The sequence below is a fragment of the Tursiops truncatus genome, chromosome 9 (assembly GCF_011762595.2).
Source record: "Tursiops truncatus isolate mTurTru1 chromosome 9, mTurTru1.mat.Y, whole genome shotgun sequence".
Classification (NCBI taxonomy): domain Eukaryota; kingdom Metazoa; phylum Chordata; class Mammalia; order Artiodactyla; family Delphinidae; genus Tursiops; species Tursiops truncatus.
The window spans coordinates 81,542,941-81,570,175 of record NC_047042.1 but is presented as its reverse complement, the minus strand read 5'-3'; the positions used below and the strand labels follow the sequence as shown (position 1 = coordinate 81,570,175).

General features: G+C 40.2%; 1 protein-coding gene across 2 annotated transcripts in view; it reads right to left on the bottom strand.

The window, feature by feature from the left end:
• Positions 1 to 27,235, bottom strand: part of SND1 (staphylococcal nuclease and tudor domain containing 1) — a 417,911-nt gene that overhangs the window by 214,763 nt on the left and 175,913 nt on the right. For both annotated transcript variants that reach the window (XM_073809898.1, XM_033863201.2), the window contains exon 12: positions 6,292 to 6,392. In XM_073809898.1, coding sequence (XP_073665999.1) covers positions 6,292 to 6,392 — 101 coding nt within the window. The remainder of the gene's footprint in view (positions 1 to 6,291; positions 6,393 to 27,235) is intronic.

Below are 27,235 nucleotides of genomic sequence, written 5' to 3'. Positions count from 1 at the left end.
TTGATAAGGGGGCCTTCCTGAAGATCAGCTCAGTATACACTGTCACCCAATACTTGACATTCTACTCAATTGATACTGAGAAAAAAAAAAAATAGAGAAAAGTGAAAGAAAGAACACACATTGCTCAGTAAAGGATTCTGCTGATTTGTAAGAGCCAAGTGCTCCATTATGAAAAGCTTAATTGAACTTCCATATATAGTGATGAGGGTAATACAATAATTTGAAAGCATCAGGGCTGTACAAAGAAAAAAAGACTCAGCCGCATGAGATTCCCACATATAGACAGCCACAAGATGTTCAAGACCTAACTGAAACTAAGCAGTGTTCCCACAGTGAACCCTTTGCCACAACCAAGTTCCTTCTTATGGTGCTGTATGGGGCCATTCTCTTAAAATGGTCACTGTGCTAAAGCTAGCAGGAGACAGGTGCAGTTATTTAACCATTCTTTCCAAAGTATTCTACGCTAAATGCCACAGATGCTTCCAATGTCTTCAGGATGGTGGACAGGCATAAATAATTCTACTACTCAACACAGCAACCTGTGAGGTTGAGAAAACAACCTACGGTGCTCTTTTTAGAGGTCAAGGTTGGTTAGGAGTTTATGATTTAGGTGTTTGGGGGTGAGGGGAGAGGAGGAATGTTTCTTCTGATGTCTTCTTTTCCCTTAAAAGCAGGAAAAGGTTGGAGGGGGAAACCCACTAAGGTAGATGAAGTGTAAACAACAAATCTGTGCAGAAAAGTGGTGGCTACAACCCAGAGTTTACCTCCTGGCTGAGCCACTGACATTAATACTATGTCAGGTACTGAAAGAGTACCTCTTCAGAATACTGTGGGCCACTTGGTGAGTAAGAACACTAGGACAGAAAATGGGGTTTCAGGAGGTCGCGTTCTTCCTATGTTTAGCTTGGAATTCAGACATTAGTGTGTTTTAAGATTTGACCTGACAGCAAAAGCCTTACAGCTACAGAACTCAAGCCAGAAAAGCTAGGGATGGTATGACACTGCTTCCTACTATGGCTGAGAAAAACTGAACTAGGATTAGAAAAGAATTCTTCTCGAAGAAGGAGAATACCTTAACCTCATGCTCAGTCACTAACAGAAGAGCTGAGGAAGTACGCCTGCAAACTAGAACCAATGAAAATGAAAAAAGGAAAAGAAGTCTGATTCTAGGACTTCCTTGGCAGTCCAGTGGTTAAGACTTTGCCTTCCAATGCAGGGGGTGCGGGTTCGATCCCTGGTCCGCAAGCTAAGATCCCACATGCCTCGCAGCCAAAAAACCCAAAAAAACGTAAAACAGAAGCAATATTGTAACAAATTCAATAAAGACTAAAAATGGCCCGCATCAAAAAAAAAAAAAAAAGAAGTCTGATTCCTTGTAAGTGTAATAGTCTGATTTATATAAAAATAATAAAGACAAACTGTCTATGAAGAAGCCAGAGAGCCGCAAAGGAAGCTCATAAAGATGGCATTGCTCCTGCTAGATGATAACCATTACAACAAAGAGTAGCTAAGATGCTCCAAGCCCAAGAGATCTGCCACAACATCTCTGGTAGTAAGGACCCCACACAGGCATCAAGGTGGACAGCAGTGGCTTTACATGAATGTGGCCGGGAGCAGAGATTAAAACAATGTTTCAAAAATCACAGTTACAAAACTCCAATCACCTCTCAAAAAACTGACCTTGTGCAGAAATGAGGCATTTCCCAACTGTTCCTATTGCACAGTTTCATCTCTGTGCCATCTTTCACTTTTCCAAAATGGGCCATGTCTATTGTTTCCTATTATTGTGAAATACTTCACATAATGAGAAGGGGGCAAAACCTTAAATGACACTATCTACTGGATATGTGACAATTTTCCAGGGATGGGGGACGGGGTGGTGGTAATTATGAGCATACACGTGTGAGGCTTGACCCCAAGTCATATTTTTAGGTGGCCCTTTATAAATGTGAACAAAATTTTTTTTAACACTTTTCTTTGAAAATGTGATATGCAGAAAAGACATGGGCAATCAGTTAACAGGTAATATGGGTTTGCCAAACTGCAGCTCAAAAGTAATTGGGGGGCTTCCCTGGTGGCACAGTGGTTGAGAGTCTGCCTGCCGATGCAGGGGACACGGGTTCGTGCCCCGGTCCGGGAAGATCCCACATGCCACAGAGCGGCTGGGCCTGTGAGACATGGCGGCTGAGCCTGCGCATCAGGAGCCTGTGCTCCGCAACGGGAGAGGCCACAACAGTGAGAGGCCCGCGTACCGCAAAAAAAAAAAAAAAAAAGTAATTGGGAAGTCCAGCACAAGTAAAGGTCACCCCACAAAACTTGCTCCCCAGGAAGGCTCTGGCAATAACAGAAGAATGAGATTTTAATCACTGAAGCTAATTACATAGAAGACTAAATCACAAGAAGAGTTATATAAGTGTCTTAAATACAATACAAAGTAATTAACAGGAAGCGCCATCTTGACAGCTTCCTGTAACAATCCAGGCCTAAAAGGATCAGCTAATTCCCAACCTGGGAGCCAGAGAATGAGAAACAACTCAAAGTTTGATCTTTTTATTTAAACTGTTTTGATTAACAGGTAACAACTCTTGCCAACTCCATAGTGAAGTTAATCAAGAAAAAAATTTTAATCTATTAGAGGAATGATGAACCTCGTTTTCATTGATTCCCCAGAGGGCAAGAGAGGGGGAGTTGAAGACGGTTCCACCAGAGAGGCCTCCCAAAGACCATGTGACTCGACGCAGACCCGTACAGCAAGAGAAAACAACAGGAGGATGAGATGGAACCCTGTGGAGGATAGGGATAATTCACACACTTCGGCATGTGAAATACACTGAAAAATCTGCTTTGAAATAATCCTGAAAGAGGCCATCTCATCTGTCTCTTCCTTCTCTTTCCCCTGGAATGAGTAGTTTGAGAAAAGCTATTCGAGAATCGATCTCTTTGTTTTTTTTTTTTTTTTTTGCGGTACGCAGGCCTCTCACTGTTGTGGCCTCTCCCGTGTGGAGCACAGGCTCCGACGCGAGGCTCAGCGGCCATGGCTCACGGGCCCAGCCGCTCCGTGGCATGTGGGATCTTCCCAGGCCGGGGCACGAACCCGTGTCCCCTGCGTGGGCAGGCGGACTCTCAACCATTGCGCCACCAGTGAAGCCCCAGACATAGTTTAGATTGGGTCGTTTAGACACAGTTTAGATAAGATCATTAATTCTGCAGCATCTCTACAAGCTGAACAAAGCCTAAGACCTCTCACGAGAGAGGCAATGAATTACTAGAGGAGCTCTCCTAGCAACCTTTCCTTAACTGACCCACATGTTCTACGATCTCCCCAAAACCCAGAGGCTGATACCAGTTAGTGACTGAGGACCACTCTAACACACCTGTGCACTTCTATCCCAATCTGTTTCTGTCCCTAGATTTATACTGGTCATTTTTATTATGTACTTCACTAAGTTTTATATCAATAATTGAAATATGAGTACCAAAAGAAAGTGTCTTTATGAAACATTGTTTTAAAAGGTTTAATAAGAGGAATGGCTTTTAAATGGCTGCAACATGTGCAAAAATCAGAGCAGGAAAACTATAACAGATGAGGGGGATGTAAATCACAAAGATCTAGGATTCCATAATTAGTGTTTTTAAGTCATCATTCCATAGAGAAAGTTATGCAACTCACAGTGGGTCCTTGCTGCCCATATATCAAAGATTTGGAGATATAAATACCTTTTTGTGTTTAAAATGGAATTAAGGGGTTTCCCTGGTGGCGCAGTGGTTGAGAGTCCGCCTGCCGATGCAGGGGATGCGGGTTCGTGCCGCGGTCCGAGAGGATCCCACATGCCGTGGAGCGGCTGGGCCCGTGAGCCATGGCCACTGAGCCTGCGCATCCGGAGCCTGTGCTCCGCAACGGGAGAGACCACAACGGTGAGTGGCCCGCGTACCGCAAAAATAAATAAATAAATAAATAAATAAATGGAACTAAAACATTTGGGATTAAAAAAATTAAATCCCCTGCTCTAGCCAATGTTTCTGAATAACCATTAAAAGCAGATAGAAGGATTTCGGTATAATTCTAAATATAAGCTGAGTATTTTGGACATTATTATTAATACCTCAACTCTCCTACAGTATTATTTGGAATGATTTAAGTAGAGAAGATTCAAGAAAAAATGAAAACAAAATCAAGGCCATGGGAAAACAAAGAGAAGCCATGAGGAAGACTTGAACATCAGAAGCATGCTACCAGGAAGACTTTCTAGAGTTGCCCTATCTTTGGCACTGACCTTCCAATAACCAAATAAACAAGGAAAACTATCAGATACAAGGTGTTTTTTTTTGATATTTATCAGATTAAAATAAACCTGTAGCTCAGAAGAAACAGCTGTCCCAGGTAATGAAACATCTAAGTACTCCCAGTTTTATTTCATAAAGGGACACTGTGCGATACAGTAAACAATCACTCACAGGTATCGAACTCCTACCAACTGCTGAATACTGAGACTACAGCAGAGAATAAGCAAGACAAAAATCCCTATCTTCAGGGAGCTTACTATCTGGTGAAGTTTGGTCTCAAAAATATTAGTACATCCCCACATTTCTCCCAGTTACCGCCCAGCAGTTTACACATAAAGTCTAGTTTAGTAGAAACAAATCTATGAGGAAACTCAACGCACCCACGGTACCCTGCCAAGCCGGTCTAATCCGAGGTAAATACCTTGGTAAATAATGCAAAAGTAATTACTTACGATCTAATTACAAGAACTGGGAGATAGAAAGGTCAATGTTAACGCCCCATAGAACATTTCCAGAATATCTAATTTTAAGCAGTGTAAATTTATTTTGAAAATATACTTCAATGGTAACCAAATGAAAAAAAGAAAGAATTCTCTCTAATGGGTCATTAGAAAAACGCAAATAGAAGCCAAAATAGAAGCCAAAAATAAAAAGATGTGCATTTTGACAGCAGTGGTGTTGTTTTAACCAGTAAGTGGATAGAAGGAGCAGTTATCGGAGAGGACTCCTTGTATGTGGCAGCGTAAATCTTAATCTAGGGGAATACTAACTTTCCAGCTTTCCACAGGAGGAAGGCATGCATCAAGCTCCTAAGAATTGGTGACAAATTGGTAATAATTGTTGTTGCAAGTCATACAGATGGAAGAATGAGCAAAATATTTCTTAGTTTCCCCCATTCCAAAAATATTATCTAATTTCTCAAGAACCTGCTTCTAAAAATAACCTGATGCCTGTGATGATATTAAGGTAATGATATCAAAAGCCTATATTCAGTTCCTCTCGGCAAAAGTGAAGTCTCCGATTGCTGGGTGAACATCAACAACATTAATACCTATAGGAGCCGCAACAGTAGCTAAAAATACCTGTTTCCAAAAGTGACAACACGAATGGGGGCAGGGGGAGCGGGGCGACGGATGGGAGAAGCTCCTGTTTGGCAGGAGAGCTTCTGGAAAGTAAGTTAGCCACCAGATCCTCTTTCTTTCAGGGGCATGCTATAGCTTACAGAGAGGTGTTTCTCCCAATGGGCTTCACTGTACTTTCAACAAAACAATCCTTGTTTTGATGAGAAGCCTATCCTTTTCTTCCCCTCCACCATGCCCTCTTTTAAAAGAAAAGAAAAATACCAGTTTGGTAACAAACACCATTTAAGATTGTGAAATAGAGAAGGAGACAATTAGCATGCTGGTGTCTTTTACACAGGGTAAGAATTGCTCCTGGGGACTGACTGATTGTTTTAGTATTTATTGTGGAAGCACGGCCCAGCAGGCTTCCTACTGCCCCCATCAGATAGCTCCTTGGAAGGCTGTTCCTCAACCGAGCTCCCAAAAGACTTTGGAATGTAACCAGGGTAAGGCCAGCGGAGTAGAAGAGGGAGACCCTGTCATCTACTGATTACATACATCTATACAAAGAAAAGGTCCAATTAACCTCTCTTCTCTTTCTGGCCTACAATTAAACTAATATGCAGAGAATCTTTCTAATTTTGCACAGTACCTAAGGGCCCGACTGACACTCAATAAACGGCATTATTAATAGTAATAATGAGTGCTACATAGTGCCAAGCACACAGAGCCCAATAAGTCTTAAATAATGACAATAATGAAAGTATATGATTAACTAATGAGCGATTATGCAGTACTTTGCAAACGAAGTGCTACACAGGCACATAACAATTATAAGCCACTGAGTTAAGAGTAACAGAAAGCAAATCAGGACAAAGGGAGGAGAGACTTGAATGAGGAGAGAACTCTCAGTTATGGCTGAGTTGCTACCAGCCAGAACACTCACATTCCTCCAATGGTGACAGTGGCACAGGTACGCTCTGAAAAGGCAGGCACCGTCTCTGTGGCTGGGCTGGCCGGTCTAATGTAGTCCACAGTCACGTTGACCTGAAAATAAAGAATCAAGGTAGACCACTGTAAAGTAATTACACTCCAATAAAGATGTTAAAAAAAAAAAAAGCATCAAGGTAGTTAAGGCTGAGAATTTGCAACACAGCTCACTAGCAGCCCCCTGTGCCAGCACAACTGTGAAAGCTGACCTCACTCACAGTATGACTTTGTGGGTCTAAGATTTTAAAAAACAACCGAAAGAGAGCTGAACCACACATGGGGAGAAAATATCTGCAAAAAGCCATCTCTAATAGAGGACTGTACTCCAAAATATAGGAAGAACTCTTAAATCCCGACCATAAGAAAATGAAAAACCCAATTTTAAAGTGGGCAAAAGACCTGGATATCTTACCAAGGAAGACATACAGATGACAAGCATATGGAAAAGATGTTCCACACGTGTCACTGGGGAAATGCAAACTGAAACAACTATGAGCTACCATGACGCATCTATTAGAATAGCCAAAATCCAAAACACTGACCACAGATGCAGGTGAGGATAGGGAACAAAAGGAATTCTCGTTCAGTTACTGGGAATACAACACAGTACAGCCACTCTGAGAGATGGTTTTGGATAGAACAAACTTTTACCATACATCCCGACAGTAAAAAACTTGAGTCCACACAAAAATCTGTATGTGGATGTTTTTGGCCGCTTTATATATAGATGCCAAAACTTGGAAGCAACCAAAGTGCTCTTCAGTAAGTGAGTGAATAAACTGTGGTTCATGAACACAACTGCATATTATTCAGCCCTTAAAAAGAAATGAGCTGTCGAGCCACGAAAAGACATGGGGGAATCTGAAATACATATTACTAAGAGAAAGAAGCCAATCGAAAAGCTATATATTGTATGATTCCAACTGTGACGTTCTGGAAAAGGCAAAAATACGAAGACAGTAAAAAGATCACTGCCAGGGGTTAGCAGGACGAGACAGGATGAACAGCTGTGAGGGCAGGATTTTGACAGCAGTGAAACTATTCTGTATAGAAGTATAATGATGGATACATGTCATTACACATTTGTCAAAATCCATACAATGTAGAACACCCAGAGTGAACCCTAGTGAACTATGGACTCCGGATGATGCTGTGTCCATGTAGGCTCACCAATTATAATAAATGTACCACGCTGGAGTGGGATTGTTGATGGCAGAGGAGGAAGTACGTGGGGGGCAGGGGGGAGAGATACAGGAATTCTCTGTACTTTCTGTTCAATTTTGCTTTGAGCCTAAAAGATGCTGTGAACCTAAAGGATGACTGATATCAAGAGAGAAGGAAAAATGGCTGAACCTTTAAGGCCTTACATAAATTATACTCCACAGAGAAGAGATTTGGAACATTCCTGGAGGACTCCTAGACATTATGGTAAAGCAGTTCTCTAACCTTTTCAGACTCCTTTGAAAATCTGCTCAAAAATAAGAATGAATGCCTCTACAGAAAAACTGCATGTCGTTTCAGCCCGCCATAAGTTCTCAAGGCCTGTGTTAAGAACTGTCAAGAAGAACAAACAAGATGGCAGTCACAGAGATTCTTGGGGCTGGTTTCACAATATGTGAATCAAAATGATGCAGCTAACTACATCCGATACCAACAGAGTTGGAGTTAGGAAATTGGGGGTGGGGGGGTGGGGGATGGACTGGACCGGAAGAACCTTTAATACTAGGTTAATCCTAGTATATACTAAACATATGGATATGGACACACTGAGCGATGCTTTTTCTTTACAAAACCTTTCAAGAGGACGTGTGTGTGTCAAAAGAAAGTCGTAAAAATAAATAAATAAATAAAAGAAAGTGGTATGTGGTATCCCTTAGCAAACACACAGGGTCTGTATTATAGCATTAAGGCAAATGCTTGGCTTTGGTCATGGCCGAGGTTACATACCTGTTACGTACCTGTACTGAGGAGTCAAGCACCCTGAAGCCAACCCCATGATCTGAAAGTCCAGAATTCCCTTTCCTAACTACGACTTTAGTTCCCACCGGTCAGCTTAGAGACGGCACGTTGGACAAGCATCAAGTTCAGCCACACTGCTGGTGAGCAGCATCAAAATCCTTTCAAACTGCCTGTTGCTCCAAAAACCATTTTATAAATGAATATGGAAATTTCCAGAAGGACAGCTGCCTCCAAATTCTGACTGTCAGATCACTCACTTGAACGCTCCATCTAATCATGTTCTAAAAGCAACAAGGAGCCACATCAGCGAGAAAAGCCAATTAAGGGCTGAAAGTAAGGTAAATCTTTCTCATGAGAAGTACTATCATCATACAACAACACAGAAAGAAGAAAATATAAAGAGGACTCCTTAGGTCAGATGTCTACACTGACACTACTGCTCAGCCTTATCATCTTTCTAAAGCTAAGGAGATGGATAAATGTGAGGAATGTGAACAGCCCAGGAGCGGGGGTAGGGCTGAAAAACTAGTACCTCCAACAAAGAGGTTTTCATAGTTTCCCTGTAGGCATCTGGCCAGAGTTATTACAGGCCAAAGACAGGGCAAGGAATGGGAGGTCTACACACACAGAAGCAACGCTGACTCAAATCCCTGGGAAGGAAGGAGTCCTCTGCATGTTGTCTGTATTGACCCACCCTGGAACTCTCCTCTGGCAAGCCCTGATAACTAACCTACGGAAGCAGAAGAGGGCCGGGAAAGCACGTAGACACCTGTTGAAGTTCTGGCAAAAATCACACAGGAAATCAGTGTTGTACAGGAGCTAAACCTCAAGGGCGCCCGTACCATAGGATGTGAAGTAACTCAGGGCCAAGTTTAAAAAGGGCACAGACACAGGGTATGGTCCAATTTGGGGCATTCGGGGGGCACGTCAAAAATTTGTGGAGATGTTCACCTGTTTTTGTGTTTTCACCCAATCCATCTAGTAACAAACTCAAGCCCTCAATTCCACTACCAGAAAGAAAAATTCATCCCTGCTTAAAAATAAACTCAGTGAATCTCAAGACTACCTTGCACCTGCCAATGACAAGCCTCCTCCTCAGCAGACAGGAGTGGGACAGCAGCTCATCAGCGCAAATACACGGCGCAGAGTAACATTAGCTCTCTACCCAGAGAGCAGCTATTCATCTAGGAAGGCCACTTGAGTAGCGCTGGTGGTGGTGGTGATGGGGGTAATGGTAATAAACAAAAATGAACCCTTAGCATCTCATCTTCCAGGCCAAAAGGTATGCTATCCCCAAGCTGTCTTTAAAGAAAATCAATGGGAAGACCCCCCTCCCAAAAATCTTTCATCTTCAATAACCAAAAGAACCAGTAACTACATTCTACATTCACCTGCCAATTAGTTTTTTCCTCTATCTAGAGAAAGAACTGAAAGTCAAGAGATTAAAGAGCTCATTGGAGAGGTAACATTATTAAAGAAATTCTCAAATACAAATGAGGCCCTGAGAATAGTCCACAGCCAAGACACACACCTGCAGACAGCTATGACAAACCAGGAATTAGAGTCAATGTGTAATTGGCATTTATGTCCCCCTCCTGGGGATTCTGAGATCTGTTCTCCTGCCTTGGAGTTTTTCATCTCTAGATACGCATCCCTGACTTGTCAATCACTTTTGGAAAAGAGCAGTTTCAATTAAAACTGCAAATCTTAGCAAAATCTTCATCTGAATAGTGGATAACCTGAATTTTGTGCTTGGGGGTAATTACATAAGGAATGGCATGAGTTGAAAAGAAGTAATGGGTTAATGCAAATGTGTCCTTCCTTTTTCCAGCAAAGATACTCCTGGAACGCTGGGTATGCAGGAATTTACATGTACAGGACACAGGGCAGGGCCTGATCCCTCTTTACAGCAAGGACCACAAGGAGTCCAGGGCTCCCTGCTGGTTCCACCTGTCATTCTCTTATTGAATGAGTCACACACCACATCTTTGGGCCTCACTTTTCTCATGTAATTCACCTGGTAAATGAGAGCACCAGACTACAACTTTAGAGCATCACTGAACTCTAGAATTCTACAAAATAACTTAGCCAGACATGGTGTGCTATGTGGTTTTTTCTTAGACCAGTGTAATTCCTACCTTACATTTACTACTATGAACTAGTACAGATAAGAGTGTAAGCGCCAGGAGAGGGAAAAAAACATGCCTTTTATTCATGGAAACTGCCATGATAGGGCCTGTACGGTAGGAGCATACACAGTGAATATTTGTTTCATGAATGGATACGTGTAATCAGGAACCCTTTCAGACATAAAATTCTGGAGGATACTTTTGAAATGAGGTGGTTAGGCATTTTGAGGACCACTTAGTCAAGCTGTTAACCATTCTGTTTCATATATTAATTTAAAGCATGAAGGAGGGAAGCCGTATATTGAAATTGGGATAATGCTTTAGATTAAGAAAAATATAATTTCCTGTATTATTTCTCAAAGAGGTTCTCAAAGACAAGATAGGGTAGCAGGTAATCTGATTCCTCCTTGGTGCATTAGATTGTGGAATATTCCTTGAAAACAATTTCAAGGACCCTTCGGAGGAACTAAGATGAGAACTTAAAACCAAATTTGTATCCCAATCTCTTATAAAGTCTGGAAACAGTTTAGTACAACAGAATACACTTGGGCCACACCTAAGGAATTCGGACAATCTATGGATACTCTTCACGTAACTAATCGTTCACTAGAAAGGGTGACAAACCACCAGAGAACTTCATAGACATTATGATGCTGATGATAATGAAATGACAAAATCTGAATGCCTAAGCATAAAAGATACATAAGATTTCCAGGCCACAGTCTGAGTTTAGGCTGTTATGTGAGGTTATTTTGCATAATTACTATATAATCCCACCCACTATTCCATGTGGCCAATCATAAATTCACAAAGGGCTGTTCAAAACAATACCCTGGCTTAAGAAAAAAGCTCTCGTATGGCCCGTCATTCTCATGACAGAAACAGAAAACACATCATCTGGGCAAGTCTGGCTAAGGCAGTCGGGAGACAAAAGTAAGTGGAACAAAATATTTTACGCAGCTTAGATAAGAGCATGGACTCTGGGAGCTGCCAGACTGCAGGCTTTGGTTACCAGCAATTCTACATATGAGCTGTGAGAACCTGGAAAAGTTACCTCACTTCCGTGCTTCAGTTTAACATGGATAACTCTACCTATCTCACTGTTAGAAGAAGAAGTGCATTAATATACATGAGGCATTTAGAGCAGGGCCTGACTCATACGAAGCTGTGTCAGTTATTTTTAGACAAACATATACTGATTTTCTTGGGGAGAGCCTGGCACAGAGTAGGTGATAAGTATCTGCGAGATAAATACATAAATACACGCATACATACATACATGCATAAATAAGATGCATGTTGACTTTAAATCATTAGGCAGAAACACTCAATTAAATATACTTTTCCCCTTAAGGAGTCACAGCAAACAGGAGTACGTACCTCATACATATTTCATCTCAACTTACAGATAAATATGGGTTATTTTAAAGAATGATACACTATTTAGTACTTATTTAGACACTTTCCAGATTAATTTTGCAGGTACTAGTTGGGGAGATTTTATTTACCAAAGATAACTGAAGTAGAGTGTGGGGAATCATCTCAACTAATAGGTTAACTAGAGGAATTTGGGGAGGACACTCCTTGCCTTACAAAATCAGGAAGACAAGGAACAGAGAGCAACCAAGTTTCCATTTGCTGTGGGCATAATAGGACAATACTTAATTTATGCATTCTTGACCTTTTACTGCTAACAAGCAACGTAGGTAATCATTCTAAAAATGTGAGATACCTTTTTTTTTTTTAAATTTGAAACACAGTTCAGTCACCCGTTCATCTAGATATAGGATGAGCTTCAAAACAAAATTGCCAAGGAGCCTCTTGGTCCTGCTTCTGGGCACACTGACCTCCCAGGTGAGCCACCTATTCAGACATAAGCTAAACTCTCATAAAACGATGTCAAACGTACCCTGTGCTGTCTAGGAGGCAACAACAATAAGAGCCACAAATGAGAGCAACATATGCACATTGACATTTTCTAGCAGCGACATTAAAAAAAGAAACAGATAAAATTACTTTTTTTTTTTTTTTCTTTTCACGGTACGCGGGCCTGTCACTGTTGTGGCCTCTCCCATTGCGGCCATGGCTCACGGGCCCAGCCGCTCCGCGGCATGTGGGATCTTCCCGGACCGGGGCACGAAACCGTGTCCCCTGCATCGGCAGGCGGACTCTCAACCACTGCGCCACCAGGGAAGCCCTAAAATTACTTTCAATAGTATTTTTGATTTAACTCAAAATATCCAAAACATTATCATATCAACATATAACCAATATTATTTTTAAAGTATTGGGGTTTTTTTTTCTTTCTTTCACTGACAAAGTCTTTGAAATCTGATGTGTGTTGTGCAGGAACAACACATCTCAGTCTGGACCAGCAATACTTCAAATGCACAATAGCCACACACAGCTGTGGTGGCGATACTGGACTGTACATGCCCAGACTGTCCATTAAGGGACCAGAGTCTTAGCCTCAATCCTCTATTACACGATCCTACCTTTTGTGGTTATACCTTTCTCTAGTTTCTATGGGGAACTTTTGTTATCTTCTATTTTAAGATTCCTTGTAAATATAAATACTCTTAAACCAAGTATGAAAAAACATGGTATAAAAAATGTTTATCATTCATTTTCTTACTTAAAAAATCTATTATTTAACTAGACTAGAAAGGCAAGCTATTTATGTAACTTTCAGTTCCAGAAAACAATTTCAGGGGTGAGAATAAATGTGCACACAAAGGGAAAAAAATTCCTCTAATTTGTAACTATCGTTGTAAAATATATTCTGTTCAATATTTGATGAAGATACTTTTTCAGCGACTTCTCTACCAACTCAATGGTTGGACTTAATCATTGAGTTGCTGACGTAAGTCTAGAATTCTTCACCTTAGTGTTTGAAATGTACTCTAATGGAAACTATAAACTCACATTAAAGAAATATCTGCTTTTGTAATTATGATCAATGCTTCTGTTGAGTATTGGTATTATTAGAAAGAAAATGAGCAATTGGTAGATGTGAACTGTTTATGTTTATGTTCAGCACAATCAAAAGCTGAAATCTGGGCTTCCCTGGTGGCGCAGTGGTTGAGAATCTGCCTGCCAATGCAGGGGACGCAGGTTCGAGCCCTGGTCTGGGAGGATCCCACATGCCTCGGAGGAACTGGGCCCATGAGCCACAACTACTGAGCCTGCGGGGTCTGGAGCCTGTGCTCCACAACAAGAGAGGCCGCGACAGTGAGAGGTCTGCGCACCGCGATGAAGAGTGGCCCCCGCTTGCCACAACTAGAGAAAGCCCTCGCACAGAAACGAAGACCCAATACAGCCATAAATAAATAAATAAATAAAAAGCTGAAATCTCTGTGTCCCATTAGGACATCGTTTAGCTCTGGCATGTCTTAAATTAGAAGAACTTTTACAGATACACTGACAAAAAATTATATATCTACACTGCAAAGAGAAGGAGACAAACGAATGATCCTTTCCTACCTCTCCAAGCCACAGCCTAGATGTATTCGGTAACACTCCCTTCAAAATCATTGTAATTAGGTGTTAAGGCTGTTTATTCACATGTATTTATGTTGCTCTCTCTGATCTACAATCACCCTTTCCCCCTCCCCCCTCACCCCCCGCAAAATCAGGACTATTTTGAGCACATTTCATTTTCATCAATGGAATGTTAACCTCTACTGCTTCCCAACCTCCATGAGCAGAGTCAAGGAGCTTTCTTATTTGATGCATTTCTGACAAAATGAACCCATTACTTCCCACACCCTTGTCGGATGGGCAAATGCATTTATCTGTTTTGAAAGGAAAGGTAAAATCCAGCTTCATACGGGGCCTATGGAGATGCTAAGAGTCTCTACCTGACATTAGGCATTCATTTAAGTGGACATCACTACTCCCCGAGAAACACTCAGTTTGGTAAATATTTAATTAGAAGCATACACAGGCATGAGATCCACAAGTAAATGTGAAAACATTTTATATAAAGGGCCATTAGAGCTGGGCAAAGATTTCTAGAAGTAGTGATAACACCCTGACTAAAACATAACATTAAAATGGTTGGAAACATGATGCATAGTTTATGTATGAGGTAGATAACGAGCACATATAAAGTGATCAGGGAAATGAAGTTCTGACCATTGAAAATATTTCAAGTAAACCTGATGAGGATCAAAGACAAATAGAAACCACTATGTGAGAGTAACCTTGCAGCTGCATTTTCATTAATCCTCTTGATTCTTAAGTCCTTATAAACCTACAGATATATCTAAAAAGTATAACCTGTTTGCATTAGTGCTCCACCCTCTATATTACTCATTACTGCATTATGGTTTAACTCACCTCAATACCTAATTTTAATACCACAGTGTCTGTACCAAAGAATGCCAAAGGCCCCCCAAAACACTACTGGAAACTGTCCCACAGGTTCCCTGCATGTCTCTTCTTACTTCTCCTCAGAGCCACCACCTCCACTGCTTTCCTCTGGAGGATGAAGGTTGAATGTGGGTCATTTCTCTCCTCTATACAAGTGTCAGTCATGGTCATCTGTGTCCAAAGCTTCCCAGGTCAGCAGCAGTCAGGGGAAATTAAATCACTCCACCCAGAGCTCTCCCTGGAGGAGTTCCAGCCACACAAGCAGCACAAATACATGGATACTCATGCCTTTGTGTAGAATACACACAATGTCAGCTAGTCTCGAAAATAACAGCTGTAATAAAGCTAAGATGAGAGGCTCAGGGATATGAAGAACGGGGATTTGCTTAATGGCATCTAAGAAGTATTACTGGAGGAAAAAGGATGCTTTTAAGACATGGATAAAAACAAAAAGGTTAAATTACATTTTCTCTACAAACATAATATGTGCCAGTCTACAAAGGAAAAGGCCACTCAACAAAAGGCCAAACTGGGAAACCAAAGCAATAAAAGTGGGAGCTAAAGTAGTCACGCAGCCAAGAGTTCCAATCAATTCCTATTGCTCCGGGGGTTAGGTATTGCAAAGTCAGTACAGAAAAGCCACCCTGCATTCACTACGTTCAGAGCACACCTATTTCTCCAGCACGCCCGCGAGCTGCCATTTAGAAGTCACTCAGACAAAGGAAATAAACGAACACTCAGGTAAGTTAACTTAAAGGTGAAAGTTAGAATGCTGAATTGGACTAGTAGAAGTGTATCTTGACCTCAAAGGAGAATGATGAAGAAAAAATATAATTCTTAAGGAATACCTGCCAATGGCACAAAGAAAAATAGCCCAAAGATACAGCCCTTCTGTTGTATAAATTATCCTTGGTTTCGTTGCTAAGAAAAGATTCCAAGAGAGTCAGATGTTAACATCATAGGCCTTTCTTCCTTTAGATATACCTTCCTCTCCCTGTATTTCACACAGAAGATAGAGGCCTACTAAATGAAACGAAGTCCCTTGATCAAAGGCACAGCGTGCCCAGAGCAATAACACCTAAGGTCAATGTCTGAAACTACACACGGACACTGATCAAAGACCATCCTGACTGCATCTGTGTCCACCTCCAAATCCAGGTCTCTTAACAAAAACAGTGTACGTCTATGCACACGGCCAAGTCCCCAGCCCGCAAATACGTATTAGGAAATTAGGTGGTTAGCACTGGATTATAAACCTAGGTCAAAGGCACCAATTACAGCCTAAATTCATGAAGCAAATTGCCTCTCAGCAGCTGCATAGCCAAAGAAGCCCTCTCCCAGACTCAAAGTTCTTCCATTTCCATTACTAACATAGAGATACAAAGTAAAGAAATTTCTCTAGCTCTTCAAAAAATTAAAAATAGAATTACCATAAGATCTAGCAGTTCTACTTCTGGGTATATTCAATCCAGGGTCTCAGAAATATTTGTACTCCATGTTCATAGCAGCACTACTCACAATAATCAAAAGGTAGAAGAAACCCAAATGTCCACTGATGAAGAAACAAAATGTGGTAGATACGCACAATGGAATATTTTTCAGCCTTAAAAAGGAAGGAAGTTCTAACATATGCTATGACTTGAATGAGTCTTGAGGATGTTATGCTAAGTTATGTAAGCCAGTCACAAAAAAGAAATACTGTATGATTCCACTTAAATGAGATACCTAGAGTAGTCACACTCAAAGAAACAAAGTACCTGGTGGTTGTTAGGGGCTGCTGGGAGGAGGGGACAGGGAGTTGTTGTTTAATGGGTATACTTTCAGTTTTGCAAGGTAGAGACTGATTGCAGGACAATGTGAATATATTTAACACTACTAAACTGTACACTTTAAAATGATTAAGATGGTAAATTTTATGTAATGTGCATCTTGCCACAATTATGTGTGTGTGTGTATGTGTGTATTTTTAAACTTGGGGTAGTCTACCCATGTAAGCGAGGCAGAGGCCAGACAACTGCAGAATCTCCTTGAAGAATTCAAGAGGATACTTCTATCACTTTCCCAAGAAAATAGATGGTTACCCACAGGCAGTTGTGATTAGAAGTCCTGTACCAAAACCCATTAATAAAGGAGTAGAAGTCTCAGTCATGGAGGACAAATCATTCCATCTTTCTCAGGGTATGAAATATCTATTTTCTTGCTTTCTAAAAAGAGCCAACTGAAGCTGCATGTCTAGGTGCCACAAGTCTAATTAGATGTACCTGCTTTACCATTTCTCAGAGGCAGCTGTAGAATGGGATAGAGTAGCCTACAGCTCACTGACTTCCTATAAAATTGTCACATAATTTTGGAAGTCTTGCGCTCTGACACGTTCCCTCTCTGAGGAATAGTCCTCCGTGGAGATCTGTCACGTGTAGATCTACCCTTTTGGGGAACTTTTTATTGCCTCCCACCATAATTTCCCACCTCTGTCTAGTTCTCCAGAGGAATTTAATCACTGTTGTCCATGCTCTTCTCTAATGAACATTCAGTTTTCATATGCTTCTCTAAGTGGCATTTTTACTGTTGGCAGAAACCTAAATTGGTACATCTTTTGCAGTCAAACTGGCAATTGTACTAACATTTAATATGTGGATGTCTTTTGACCCAACAATTCCACTTCTAGGAATTTAGTCTATAGAAACAAAGATGTATGTACAAGCATTCTGTCCTTTGCATTCATGGTAGTTTAACACAAATGCATAATTACAAGTTGTGATCTAACTCTGACACTAGCCCAAGTTCCAAGTTGGCAGTCACCATGGCAATTTTTTCCCTCTATATTACAAGCATGTCTCAATAAATACGCTGTAGCTGTTGAAAACAAGGGAGATCTATATATTCTGCTATGATAACATGTTCAAATTTTAAAAAGCAAAGGCACAATGGTAGCTATAATCTTATTTGGGGGAATTCAAGGACACACCTAGAAACAATCTGGTGGAACTTACCCAACACTGGTAGAAGGGCTTACACCTTCAAAGGTACTATCATGGGGCACGTTGAACTTTTCTCACCATAAATTTCTAAGATTTTAAAATTACATTTGGAGGAGAAAAAAATACGATTGAGTTAAAAATATAAACAAGTGGTAGCTGGAATAAAATGTACAACGGAAACACGTACTTTTATTAAAAAACAAACAAAAAACTGGCCTACTCACAACCAGACTTCAATGTTGAATATCTATTTCATCAGACTAGTTCCCAGGATGAGACCAGGGTCACCACTTAGTAGCGTCTGCCAACCAATAAGGATTATGCAGGGCAGGCTATACACTGTTAGAAGGACACTTCCAGGTGCCCAGTGGTGCACTGTTTCCATAGCAGGTGGGCATCACTATCTGCAAATGAACTGTCAATCTCACTGTGCACTGATAATGATGCTGCCGCCACCACCTGCCTGCCATATGTCTTCCCTACTTGTCACGTAACAAGGAACTGCATTTTGGCATGCTGATCACTGACAAGTCTGATACTACTGCTCAATGTTTGTTATAACTAGCTGCAGCACTTCATATAGCCGAGGCAGCTACATGATGCCTCACAGGATGCAGGACATAAAATATTACTTTGCCAACTGACCACTGACTAAGCCCCCCAATTTTTTTTAATATTAATTAATTTATTTATTTTTGGCTGCATTGGGTCTTCGTTGCTGTGCGCAGGCTTCTCATTGTGGTGGCTTCCCTTGTTGCGGAGCACAGGCTCTAGGTGCGCGGGCTTCAGTAGTTGTGGCTTGCTGGCTTCAGTAGTTGTGGCTCACGGGCTCTAAAGCGCAGGCTCAGTAGTTGTGGTGCATGGGCTTAACTTGCTCTGAGGCATGTGGGATCTTCCTGCACCAGGGCTCGAACCCGTGTCCTGTGCACTAGCAGGCGGATTCTTAACCACTGCGCCACCAGGGAAGCCCCCAACATTTTACAGCAGACTACCCTGTTGTTCTTCCTTTACTTCTAAGTCCAAGAGCTGCTAATCGAAGGGCTGTGCCCCATCCCCAATTCACGCCCTGTGATCCTGTTTCCCATTAGTGGAATAAACAAGGAACATAGACTTCCCACTCTGATACTGAATTCGTTTTGTCTCCCTTAATCATCATGGTATAGTCAATAAAGACTGATGACAACCCCTGGGGTTTCCATTTTTAGCTCTAACATAATGCACAGATTAGCCAAAGGTATGACATCATAGGTCAAGAACTGGTCGTGATGGAACACTGTCTCAAAGCAGCGGGTAATCTGAAGATAATGAAATATGGTAAACCATGTTTGGTGTACCAGTAATCTGCCTCCAGTCACTGCTCCTATTAGTAGAACTCTAACTCATGCACTCCTCTCTGTATATATCAGAGAATCTCAAAATATAACGCTTCTTATCCACACCTAATCAACAGACTGGAAACTCGTTTCCAAAATGAAGAAAAGCAGATTTTCAGAGCCTGACATTATCTTTTTAGGTAAAAGAAAGTGAACACACAACTGTGAAATCAATCAAGCATGTAAACCAAACGTTTTTTCCCATTAATGATGAGAACATAAAGGTAATTATCCAACAGCACTTTCTATGAATTAGCAAATCATTGGACAAGTATATGCTTCCCTTAATGAGGGGACTCATCGCACATTTCAGCTGCCACTCCCATCCCCACTCTCACCCACCACTCAGCTCACTGGATAAAATGCCACCCAGCAGTAACATCAACAAAGAAACACCAAGTACTGCTTGTCATTCATTCAGCAGCCATTCCACCAACAGTCAACAACAGTCAAAAGTATACTAATTTAGTAAATTTTAGTATAACCACAATGCTGTGCAACCACCACCATTATAATTCCAGAATACTTTCATCACCCCAAAAGATACCCTTTACCCACTGAGCACTCATTCCCCATCCCCTGGCCACCACCAATCTACTTATTGTCTCTTTCAATTTGCCTGTTTTGGACATTTCCTTTAAATGGAAACATACAATAAGTGGTCTTTCGTGTCTCACATCTTTCACGTGGTATAATGCTTTCAGGTTCATCCAGGCTGTTCCATATGTCAGTACTTAATTTCCTTTTATGGCAGAGTGTACACAGTGTGTGCATATACCACATTGTGTTTATCCATGAAAATATACGTTTGAGACTACAGTCATAACAAAGTGCATTAAGAACCACTTGATTAAAATCTCATTATAATGATAAAAATAATTTTTTTTTTATAACAAGAAAGTACCTTGAGAATCAGTTGAGAGCAGCTGATACCATATGCAGAAGAGCTTACTATCATTGACACAACTAACTAAGCCATCGGAGTCAAATCACATAAGGGAAATATCTGAACCTCCCAACCTGTCTGGTTCAGAGAACCTCAAGCAAATCCATGTATTTTTTCTTTTTTTTAAAGCCACTCTTTCATAAAGAGGAAGAAGAAATCTCTCAGGGCCTAAGTATTGTGGGATGGTTCAAATAACCAACCAACCAGCCACTTCAGAGGAAAGCAAACTTCTTCCCAACAGGTCATGTGCTCAGGACAAACAGCAGAGGCACTGTGTAGAATGCCAAAAATTATACAGATACCATCTATGGAAATATTCTTCCAAAAGACACAATTCTGTAAGGCTTTAACCCTCCTACTGGCTACAGCTGCTTCCCAGTTTCCTTGCACACACTCACTCATGATGAACCAGACTGTAACTCTGGTTTCAAGAATCCTCATATCTTCATTACTTCGCCTGTTTGAATACATCCTTGGTATCCACAGCAGTGCATCTCTCTCTGACCTGTCACATGTGCTCATTTCTATGTGATGGTCTGCATACCAGCTGACCCAATTCCTCTCCTGCCTGCACCAATTCCACAGTGGAAAATGAATGATAAATTCTTCTACAGCACAGAAGGAAAGGAATAAACAGAAAGACTCAATGAGCCCTCCTCCATAATTTAGCACGGAAAGATTTTTTTTATTCTTCTGCTACTAAAGAAAAGTCTCCATGTCTTTTAGCACATAAGATAATCTCAAAATAGGAAAACTGGTTTACTCATTACATAACTGAGCTATAAATTTATTAACCTGAATATCAAAAGACGAGATTAAGAATACAGTGAGGGTATTTAACAACATTCTGCCACTGTAGAATTACCACAGAAGTTTAGACAACTCTGTGGGAAAGAATTTAAAGCCAAAACTTCTAGCAGCTCTAGAGGGTAACAGAAAAATGTCCAGTAAGTATAAGCAGAATATACTGATACAACCACCTGGATCACACAACAGTACCAACCTCCAAACACTAGAAAATCACCAACTGAGGCTTCCATCTATAGCCGAGTTTATTGCGATCATTGGCCAAGGTCTTTATGCAAACTACCCTAAGGAGAGACTTTTTTGTTTGTTTGTTTGTTTTGCAGTATGCGGACCTCTCACTGTTGTGGCCTCTCCCGCTGCGGAGCAACAGGCTCCGGATGCGCGGGCTCAGCGGCCATGGCTCACGGGCCCAGCAGCTCCGCGGCACGCGGGACCCTCCCGGACCGGGGCACGAACCCGTGTCCCCTGCATCGGCAGGCGGACTCTCAACCACTGTGCCACCAGGGAAGCCCAGGAGAGACTTCTTGAAAAATCTCAGAAGAATTGTCTGAAGCCCAATCATTTCACTTCATTCAGTACATTTCAGAACTAGTAGGTATAGGAAACGGAAATCAAACTTACTGTATTAGAGAAAGCACAGGCAAAACTGCTATAAATACACGCTAAATTTCATATATATGAATGAAATCAAACAGAACAGTAACACATATCAAAAAAAACAAGAAAATTTCAGATTAGGTGAAAAAGAAACGATGGGTCCAAAATATATTGTCTATTTTCTCTGTAAAAGATAAACCAAGATGCATAGGTATGTTTAAATCAAATGAAATGATGCACTTATAAACAGAACCTGCATAACAAATGGTTGTAATTGATAGGTTATAAATAGAAATATTTAATAAAATGAGCATTCTGTTAGTGACGTTTGATAAAATTCCTGTGAGTAAATGTCATGATAAACATAATACAGTAATTAAATCACTAAAATATTCAATGATAAGTGTGGGGTTCAAAAGCCTAGAAAAACATCCCATAGCTAATAGGAAATTATAGGCATGTTAGAGATACCCTGATCTGGAGCAAATGGGGAAAACAGAGAAGAATTAACTGGCATTGATCTAATAAGCAACTCCCAAACCTGGAAAGAATGAACATAACCAATTTTTAATAATTCCACAACATATCAGCAACCAATCTATCTGTGAGAGCTTTTTTTTTAAATACACATTTTTGCTTCTCTTGAATATTTTGAGACTATATTTTAGCTGCTTAGAGATGTCTGGGCTGTAGAGCTGGGGAAGTCACATTAATAACATCTACAACATAACAGTTATTCAGAAGGATTAAATAATCTGTCCGAAAATTATGCAAGATGGGGCTCTTCTGCAATACGGAATGGCAAACTCATACAATTTGGAATAGGGTAGCTTACAAAGACTGAAAATGGAAAATATCTCAGTAGTAAGTTACTTTTTAATGTTTAAGTTAAAATTATTACTATAAAAAGATTTTTTTTATTCCAACTCTTAGTTAGCTGAGCTTTTAAGGGATAAAGTAAAATGAATGACTATTTAAAATCAAATGAAAGGAATCACAGTTATTACCTAAGGCAAGCATATACCACTATGTAAGAAAAAGCAGATTCAGAGGAGTTATGTGAATTACCCAAATTTAAAGAGCAATTCAATGAAAGAGTTGTAACTCCTAGAACCTAAATATCAGAGCAAATAAAATTTGAAATTATGAGAACAGTAATCCACAATAAAAAGTCATTTCAGTAAATGAAGCCTGTTATATGCCTGGAGAGATTTACAGTCTAAGAGCCCAAGGTCTTCCAAGTCTGAGAAGCTACCCTTTCAGAAGCTACACTTAAATACAGGGTACAATGCAGGGGGCTGAAGGGGTAATCCATGAGAAGCCTGAGACAGACTTCCAACTTTGGTTACTGCCTCCGGTTCTCTCCAAAACTATCCAGCTTATTGCTGTATCTCCTGCTGCTCTATAAGAAAACCAAAAATAAAAATACAAAGAAATGATTTTGTTGCGATGTTGCTTTAAAATAACTAAGGAAATAACGGAAGGTTAAAATTAAGCATTAAGAACTAGACTAAATGAAATATATGGAGAAGAATAAAATTAAAGTTTAAATTAGAATTAAAATCTCAAAAACCATTAGTATGATTTTTTAAATGGGAGAAAATATATGGGACTTAAAAGGGGGGAAGCTATTATACTTCTTAAATGACCAAATCCTGTGTAAAAAAGCACTCAACATCAATGAAGACTTATTATATACGAATTATAATTATATCTAAATTATACATAAAAGAAGCTTTTCTGCCCTTAACGCTTCTGAACTTAAGATCCTCCCAAATCTAGAAGCCTGATTCTGTATGCTCAGTGAATCTAGTTGATTATACAGTATGGCATGTTTAGCGAAACATAAAATAAAGCCACAGTACCATAGTTCAAAAAATTAAGATGAACACAAATTGGTGAAATAAATTATCACACAATCATGGAATAAAATGACACAGCCATTGTAATTATTACTTTACAAAATTTCATTTAAGGATGTGAGGAAATGTTCAGGTTATGCTGTCAATTGAAAAAATAAGGACATATAGATTTATTTGTATGTTTATATTTGAATCAGAGAAAATACCTCAAAATGTTAACAGTGCTTTGCATTACTTTTAATTTTCCTTTATCGTTTCCAAATTTAATATAACAAACATACATTGCTTTTATAATCAGGAAACAAAAACCCACAGAAGGAAAACAAAAGATCACCACAGTTAAGGTGTGGTCTAAGGTAACAGGAGTCACACTCGTAAAAAGCATAACCTGTGTGTCACTGATAATAGGGGAGACTTGATCCTCTGGCTCCAATTCTCCAGAAGGCTTGGAATCAAGTAAAAAAATTTTATTTGGTGCTCGCATGTCCCTACTTCCCTATTTTCAAAAATAACTTACAAATTATAGTAACCAAGTCTAACATTCTAAAAACCAGAGAAAGTATGTGGCGAATACTTAACCTGAGAAGGAAGTCCATGGGGTCACTCCCAAAGAAGAAAGGTCAAGAAAGAGGTCTGTAAAGCTTTCCAAAGTGAAGAACTAAAGAAATAAGATGGTCAACAGTAGGAAGATGACTAGAGGGACTTCCCAGGGGGTCTAGGGTTAAGACTCCACCTTCCAATGCAGGGGGTGTGGGTTCCATCCCTGGTAGGGGAAACTAAGATCCCACATGCTGCGCAGTGCAGCCAAAAAAAAAAAAAAAAAAAGACTAGAATTACTCAAAATAAAGACACTCCCTGGCTCAAGAAGACAAAATACAAATCGCTTTATGCATTCCCATTTGTATCTGTGGAAACTGCATAGGAACCCTTCATCTTTTCCTAGCAGTGCGAATGCTACCTCTACTAGAGTGATGACAAGACCAGCACCATGAAAACGAATGAAGATCAGAATTTACATTCTAGGCTGTATAGCCAAAGTGAATCCTAAACCTATATTGGTTTAGTCCTTAGAACTGGCAGGTAATTTTGGAGGCCAACAAATGACAATAGTGCTGAGGATGTACCTGGCCTAACTCATTTCAATCAATTTTGGTTAATATGCACTTTATTGTAAAAAGGACACTATTTAGAATCAGTGGAAACTTGAGAATAACACTACGGAGAAATGACAATATAATATGACACTAACTGAACAATCAGTTTATCTACATCTTTTAATAAAGCCGCATTTCTACTTCATTTTGTTCTCAATATACCTCATTTAGTACTAGCATAAGTCATTAATTGCTATAAGCAACCAAGAATTAGCACTCTGTAATACAAAAAATAACAACTCTCTCACCTGAAGTATCAGTGAAGTACTTTAAACAAAACATGTTACCTATGGGATGAGAAATAAACCCATTTCACAATATTACCTCAAATGTAATCAATCTTCAAATTCGACCTCTTAATAGTAAACCAAGTGGAAATAATATTTTGAAATGCTGGATTAATTAATCGAGTGTTCATCTGGGAGCTGAAAAGCAGGACATCCAACATCTATTTCTAACTGATGACCAAACAGCTGTGCTTGTTGGATAGGTAAGTTCAGGAGACAGAGACTTCAATTTGGGGCTTCAAGCTTGAGACTTTCAGAGAGACTGGGGGTTAAGAAAGAATGCTGGATGGGGCATACTTTGTACTTTATTTAGCTTACTTTGGGTCACAGTAAATTAAGTTCTCATCATATCTCCTGCTATTTCCCATGGAAACTCTATCAAGATATGAAAAATGTACCTGAAATCTCAGAAAAGAAGCAAACTGGATGTTAAGAGTACTCTCTAAGCTCTCCCTTCCCCAGGTCCACTCCCACTTCCTCTGAGTCAGGCAAATCCAAGTCAGTGTCACTGAGCACTTGGGGATTAAAAAGGTTTTCCTAAAAAAATAGGCAAGCAATAGACTCTCATCTTGTTAGATTGGCTTTTTTTTTTTTTTTTTAGAAGACGTTGTGGGTAGGAGTTTGTTTATTTTTGCTGTGTTGCGTCTTCGTTTCTGTGCAAGGGCTTTCTCTAGCTGTGGCAAGTGGGGGCCACTCTTCATCACGGTGTGTGGTCCCCTCACTATCACGGCCTCTCTTGTTGCGGAGCACAGGCTCCAGACGCGCAGGCTCAGTAGTTGTGGCTCACGGGCCCAGTTGCTCCGTGGCATGTGGGATCCTCCCAGACCAGGGCTCGAACCCATGGTTCCCTGCTTTAGCAGGCAGATTCTCAACCACTGTGCCACCAGGGAAGCCCTAGATTGGTTTTAAAGGCAAGAGAGGGGGGCTTCCCTGGTGGCGCAGTGGTTAAGAATAGCCTCCCAATGCAGGGGACATGGGTTCGAGCACTGCTCCAGGAAGATCCCACATGCCACAGAGCAACTAAGCCCATGCACCACAACTACGGAACCTGTGCTCTAGAGTCCGCGAGCCACAACTACTGAGCCCGCGTGTCACAACTACTGAAGCCCGCGCGCCTAGAGCTGGTGCTCCACAACAAGATAAGCCACTACAATGAGAAGCCCACGCACTCACTGCAAGAGTAATCCCCGCTCGCTGCAACTAGAGAAAGCCCGCATGCAGCAATGAAGACCCAACACAGCCAAAAATAAATAAATTAAAAAAAAAATAAAGGCAACAGACGCTAAAGAAAATAAAATGACAGCCGTCTTTCTCTCATTCAACCTTATCAGGACACAAAAGAGAGCAAGTTCACGTTCTGTCATATTATATACTGCTCCCTGTTCTTAATTTGCCTAAGCCCTGACTCAGTAGTTTGCTATTATCGATTGAGCTCTTACAATATGCTGAGCACTGCACTAAGTGCTTTCCATATATTATCTCATTTAATGCTCATGACAGGACTGAATTACGTAATGCTACCCCAGAGATTCAAACACATGTCTATGCGGATCCAAAAGTCTGTGTGCTAAACAACGACAAATAGCCAAAAATAGGATATTGATTATATACTCACTAGATATTAAATGATAAAAGTACCGCATGTAGAAGTCAATTTAATGACACAGGGAAACCGTCATACTGAAGGTTACAAAACACTAAGTACCATGTAATTATTAGCTAAGTTGAAAATTATGCAAATACCCAAATGCATAAAAAGATTGGAATAATATACACTCAAGTATTAACAGATGTTACCCCTGGGTGGTAGTTTCTTTTTGCTTTAACTTTTCTTTCAAAAACATTTCTTTTAGAATGAACAAGTGTTGCTTTTGTCACTGATAAAACAGGCAGTACATGTTATTTATAGCAAAACGGCAAAAACAAAATACACTATCATAAACAAGGACAGAATGGACACTATCCCCAATATTAGCAGATTTCATAATTACATTTTCAAATAGGAAAATTATAGTCACAGAGAAAACTAGGCTGAAAACAGCAACAACAGCAACAACTCGTTAGTACTTTTAAGCATGTAAATGAAATATAAATGCAGAGATACCATTTTTCTTAATACATATGAAATTCTAACTATTTATGATACCAGTATTTGAAGAATATCCCCCCACAAACACATCTGTCTATATAAGCCTAAAATATCTCCAGAAAGATTTACAAGGAAATAACACTAGTTGTTTCTGAGAAGGTAAACTCAATTGGTAAAGGAGCAAGATAGAAGGGAGCTCTTTGATTTTATAGCATTTATTAGCATTTAAGTTTTGAACCAAACAAATGTATAACCTACTCAAATAATTAACATAAAAAATAAGCAAGGACCTTCAAGATGCTGGAGGAGTAAAACATGGAGATCACCTTCCACCCCACAAATATA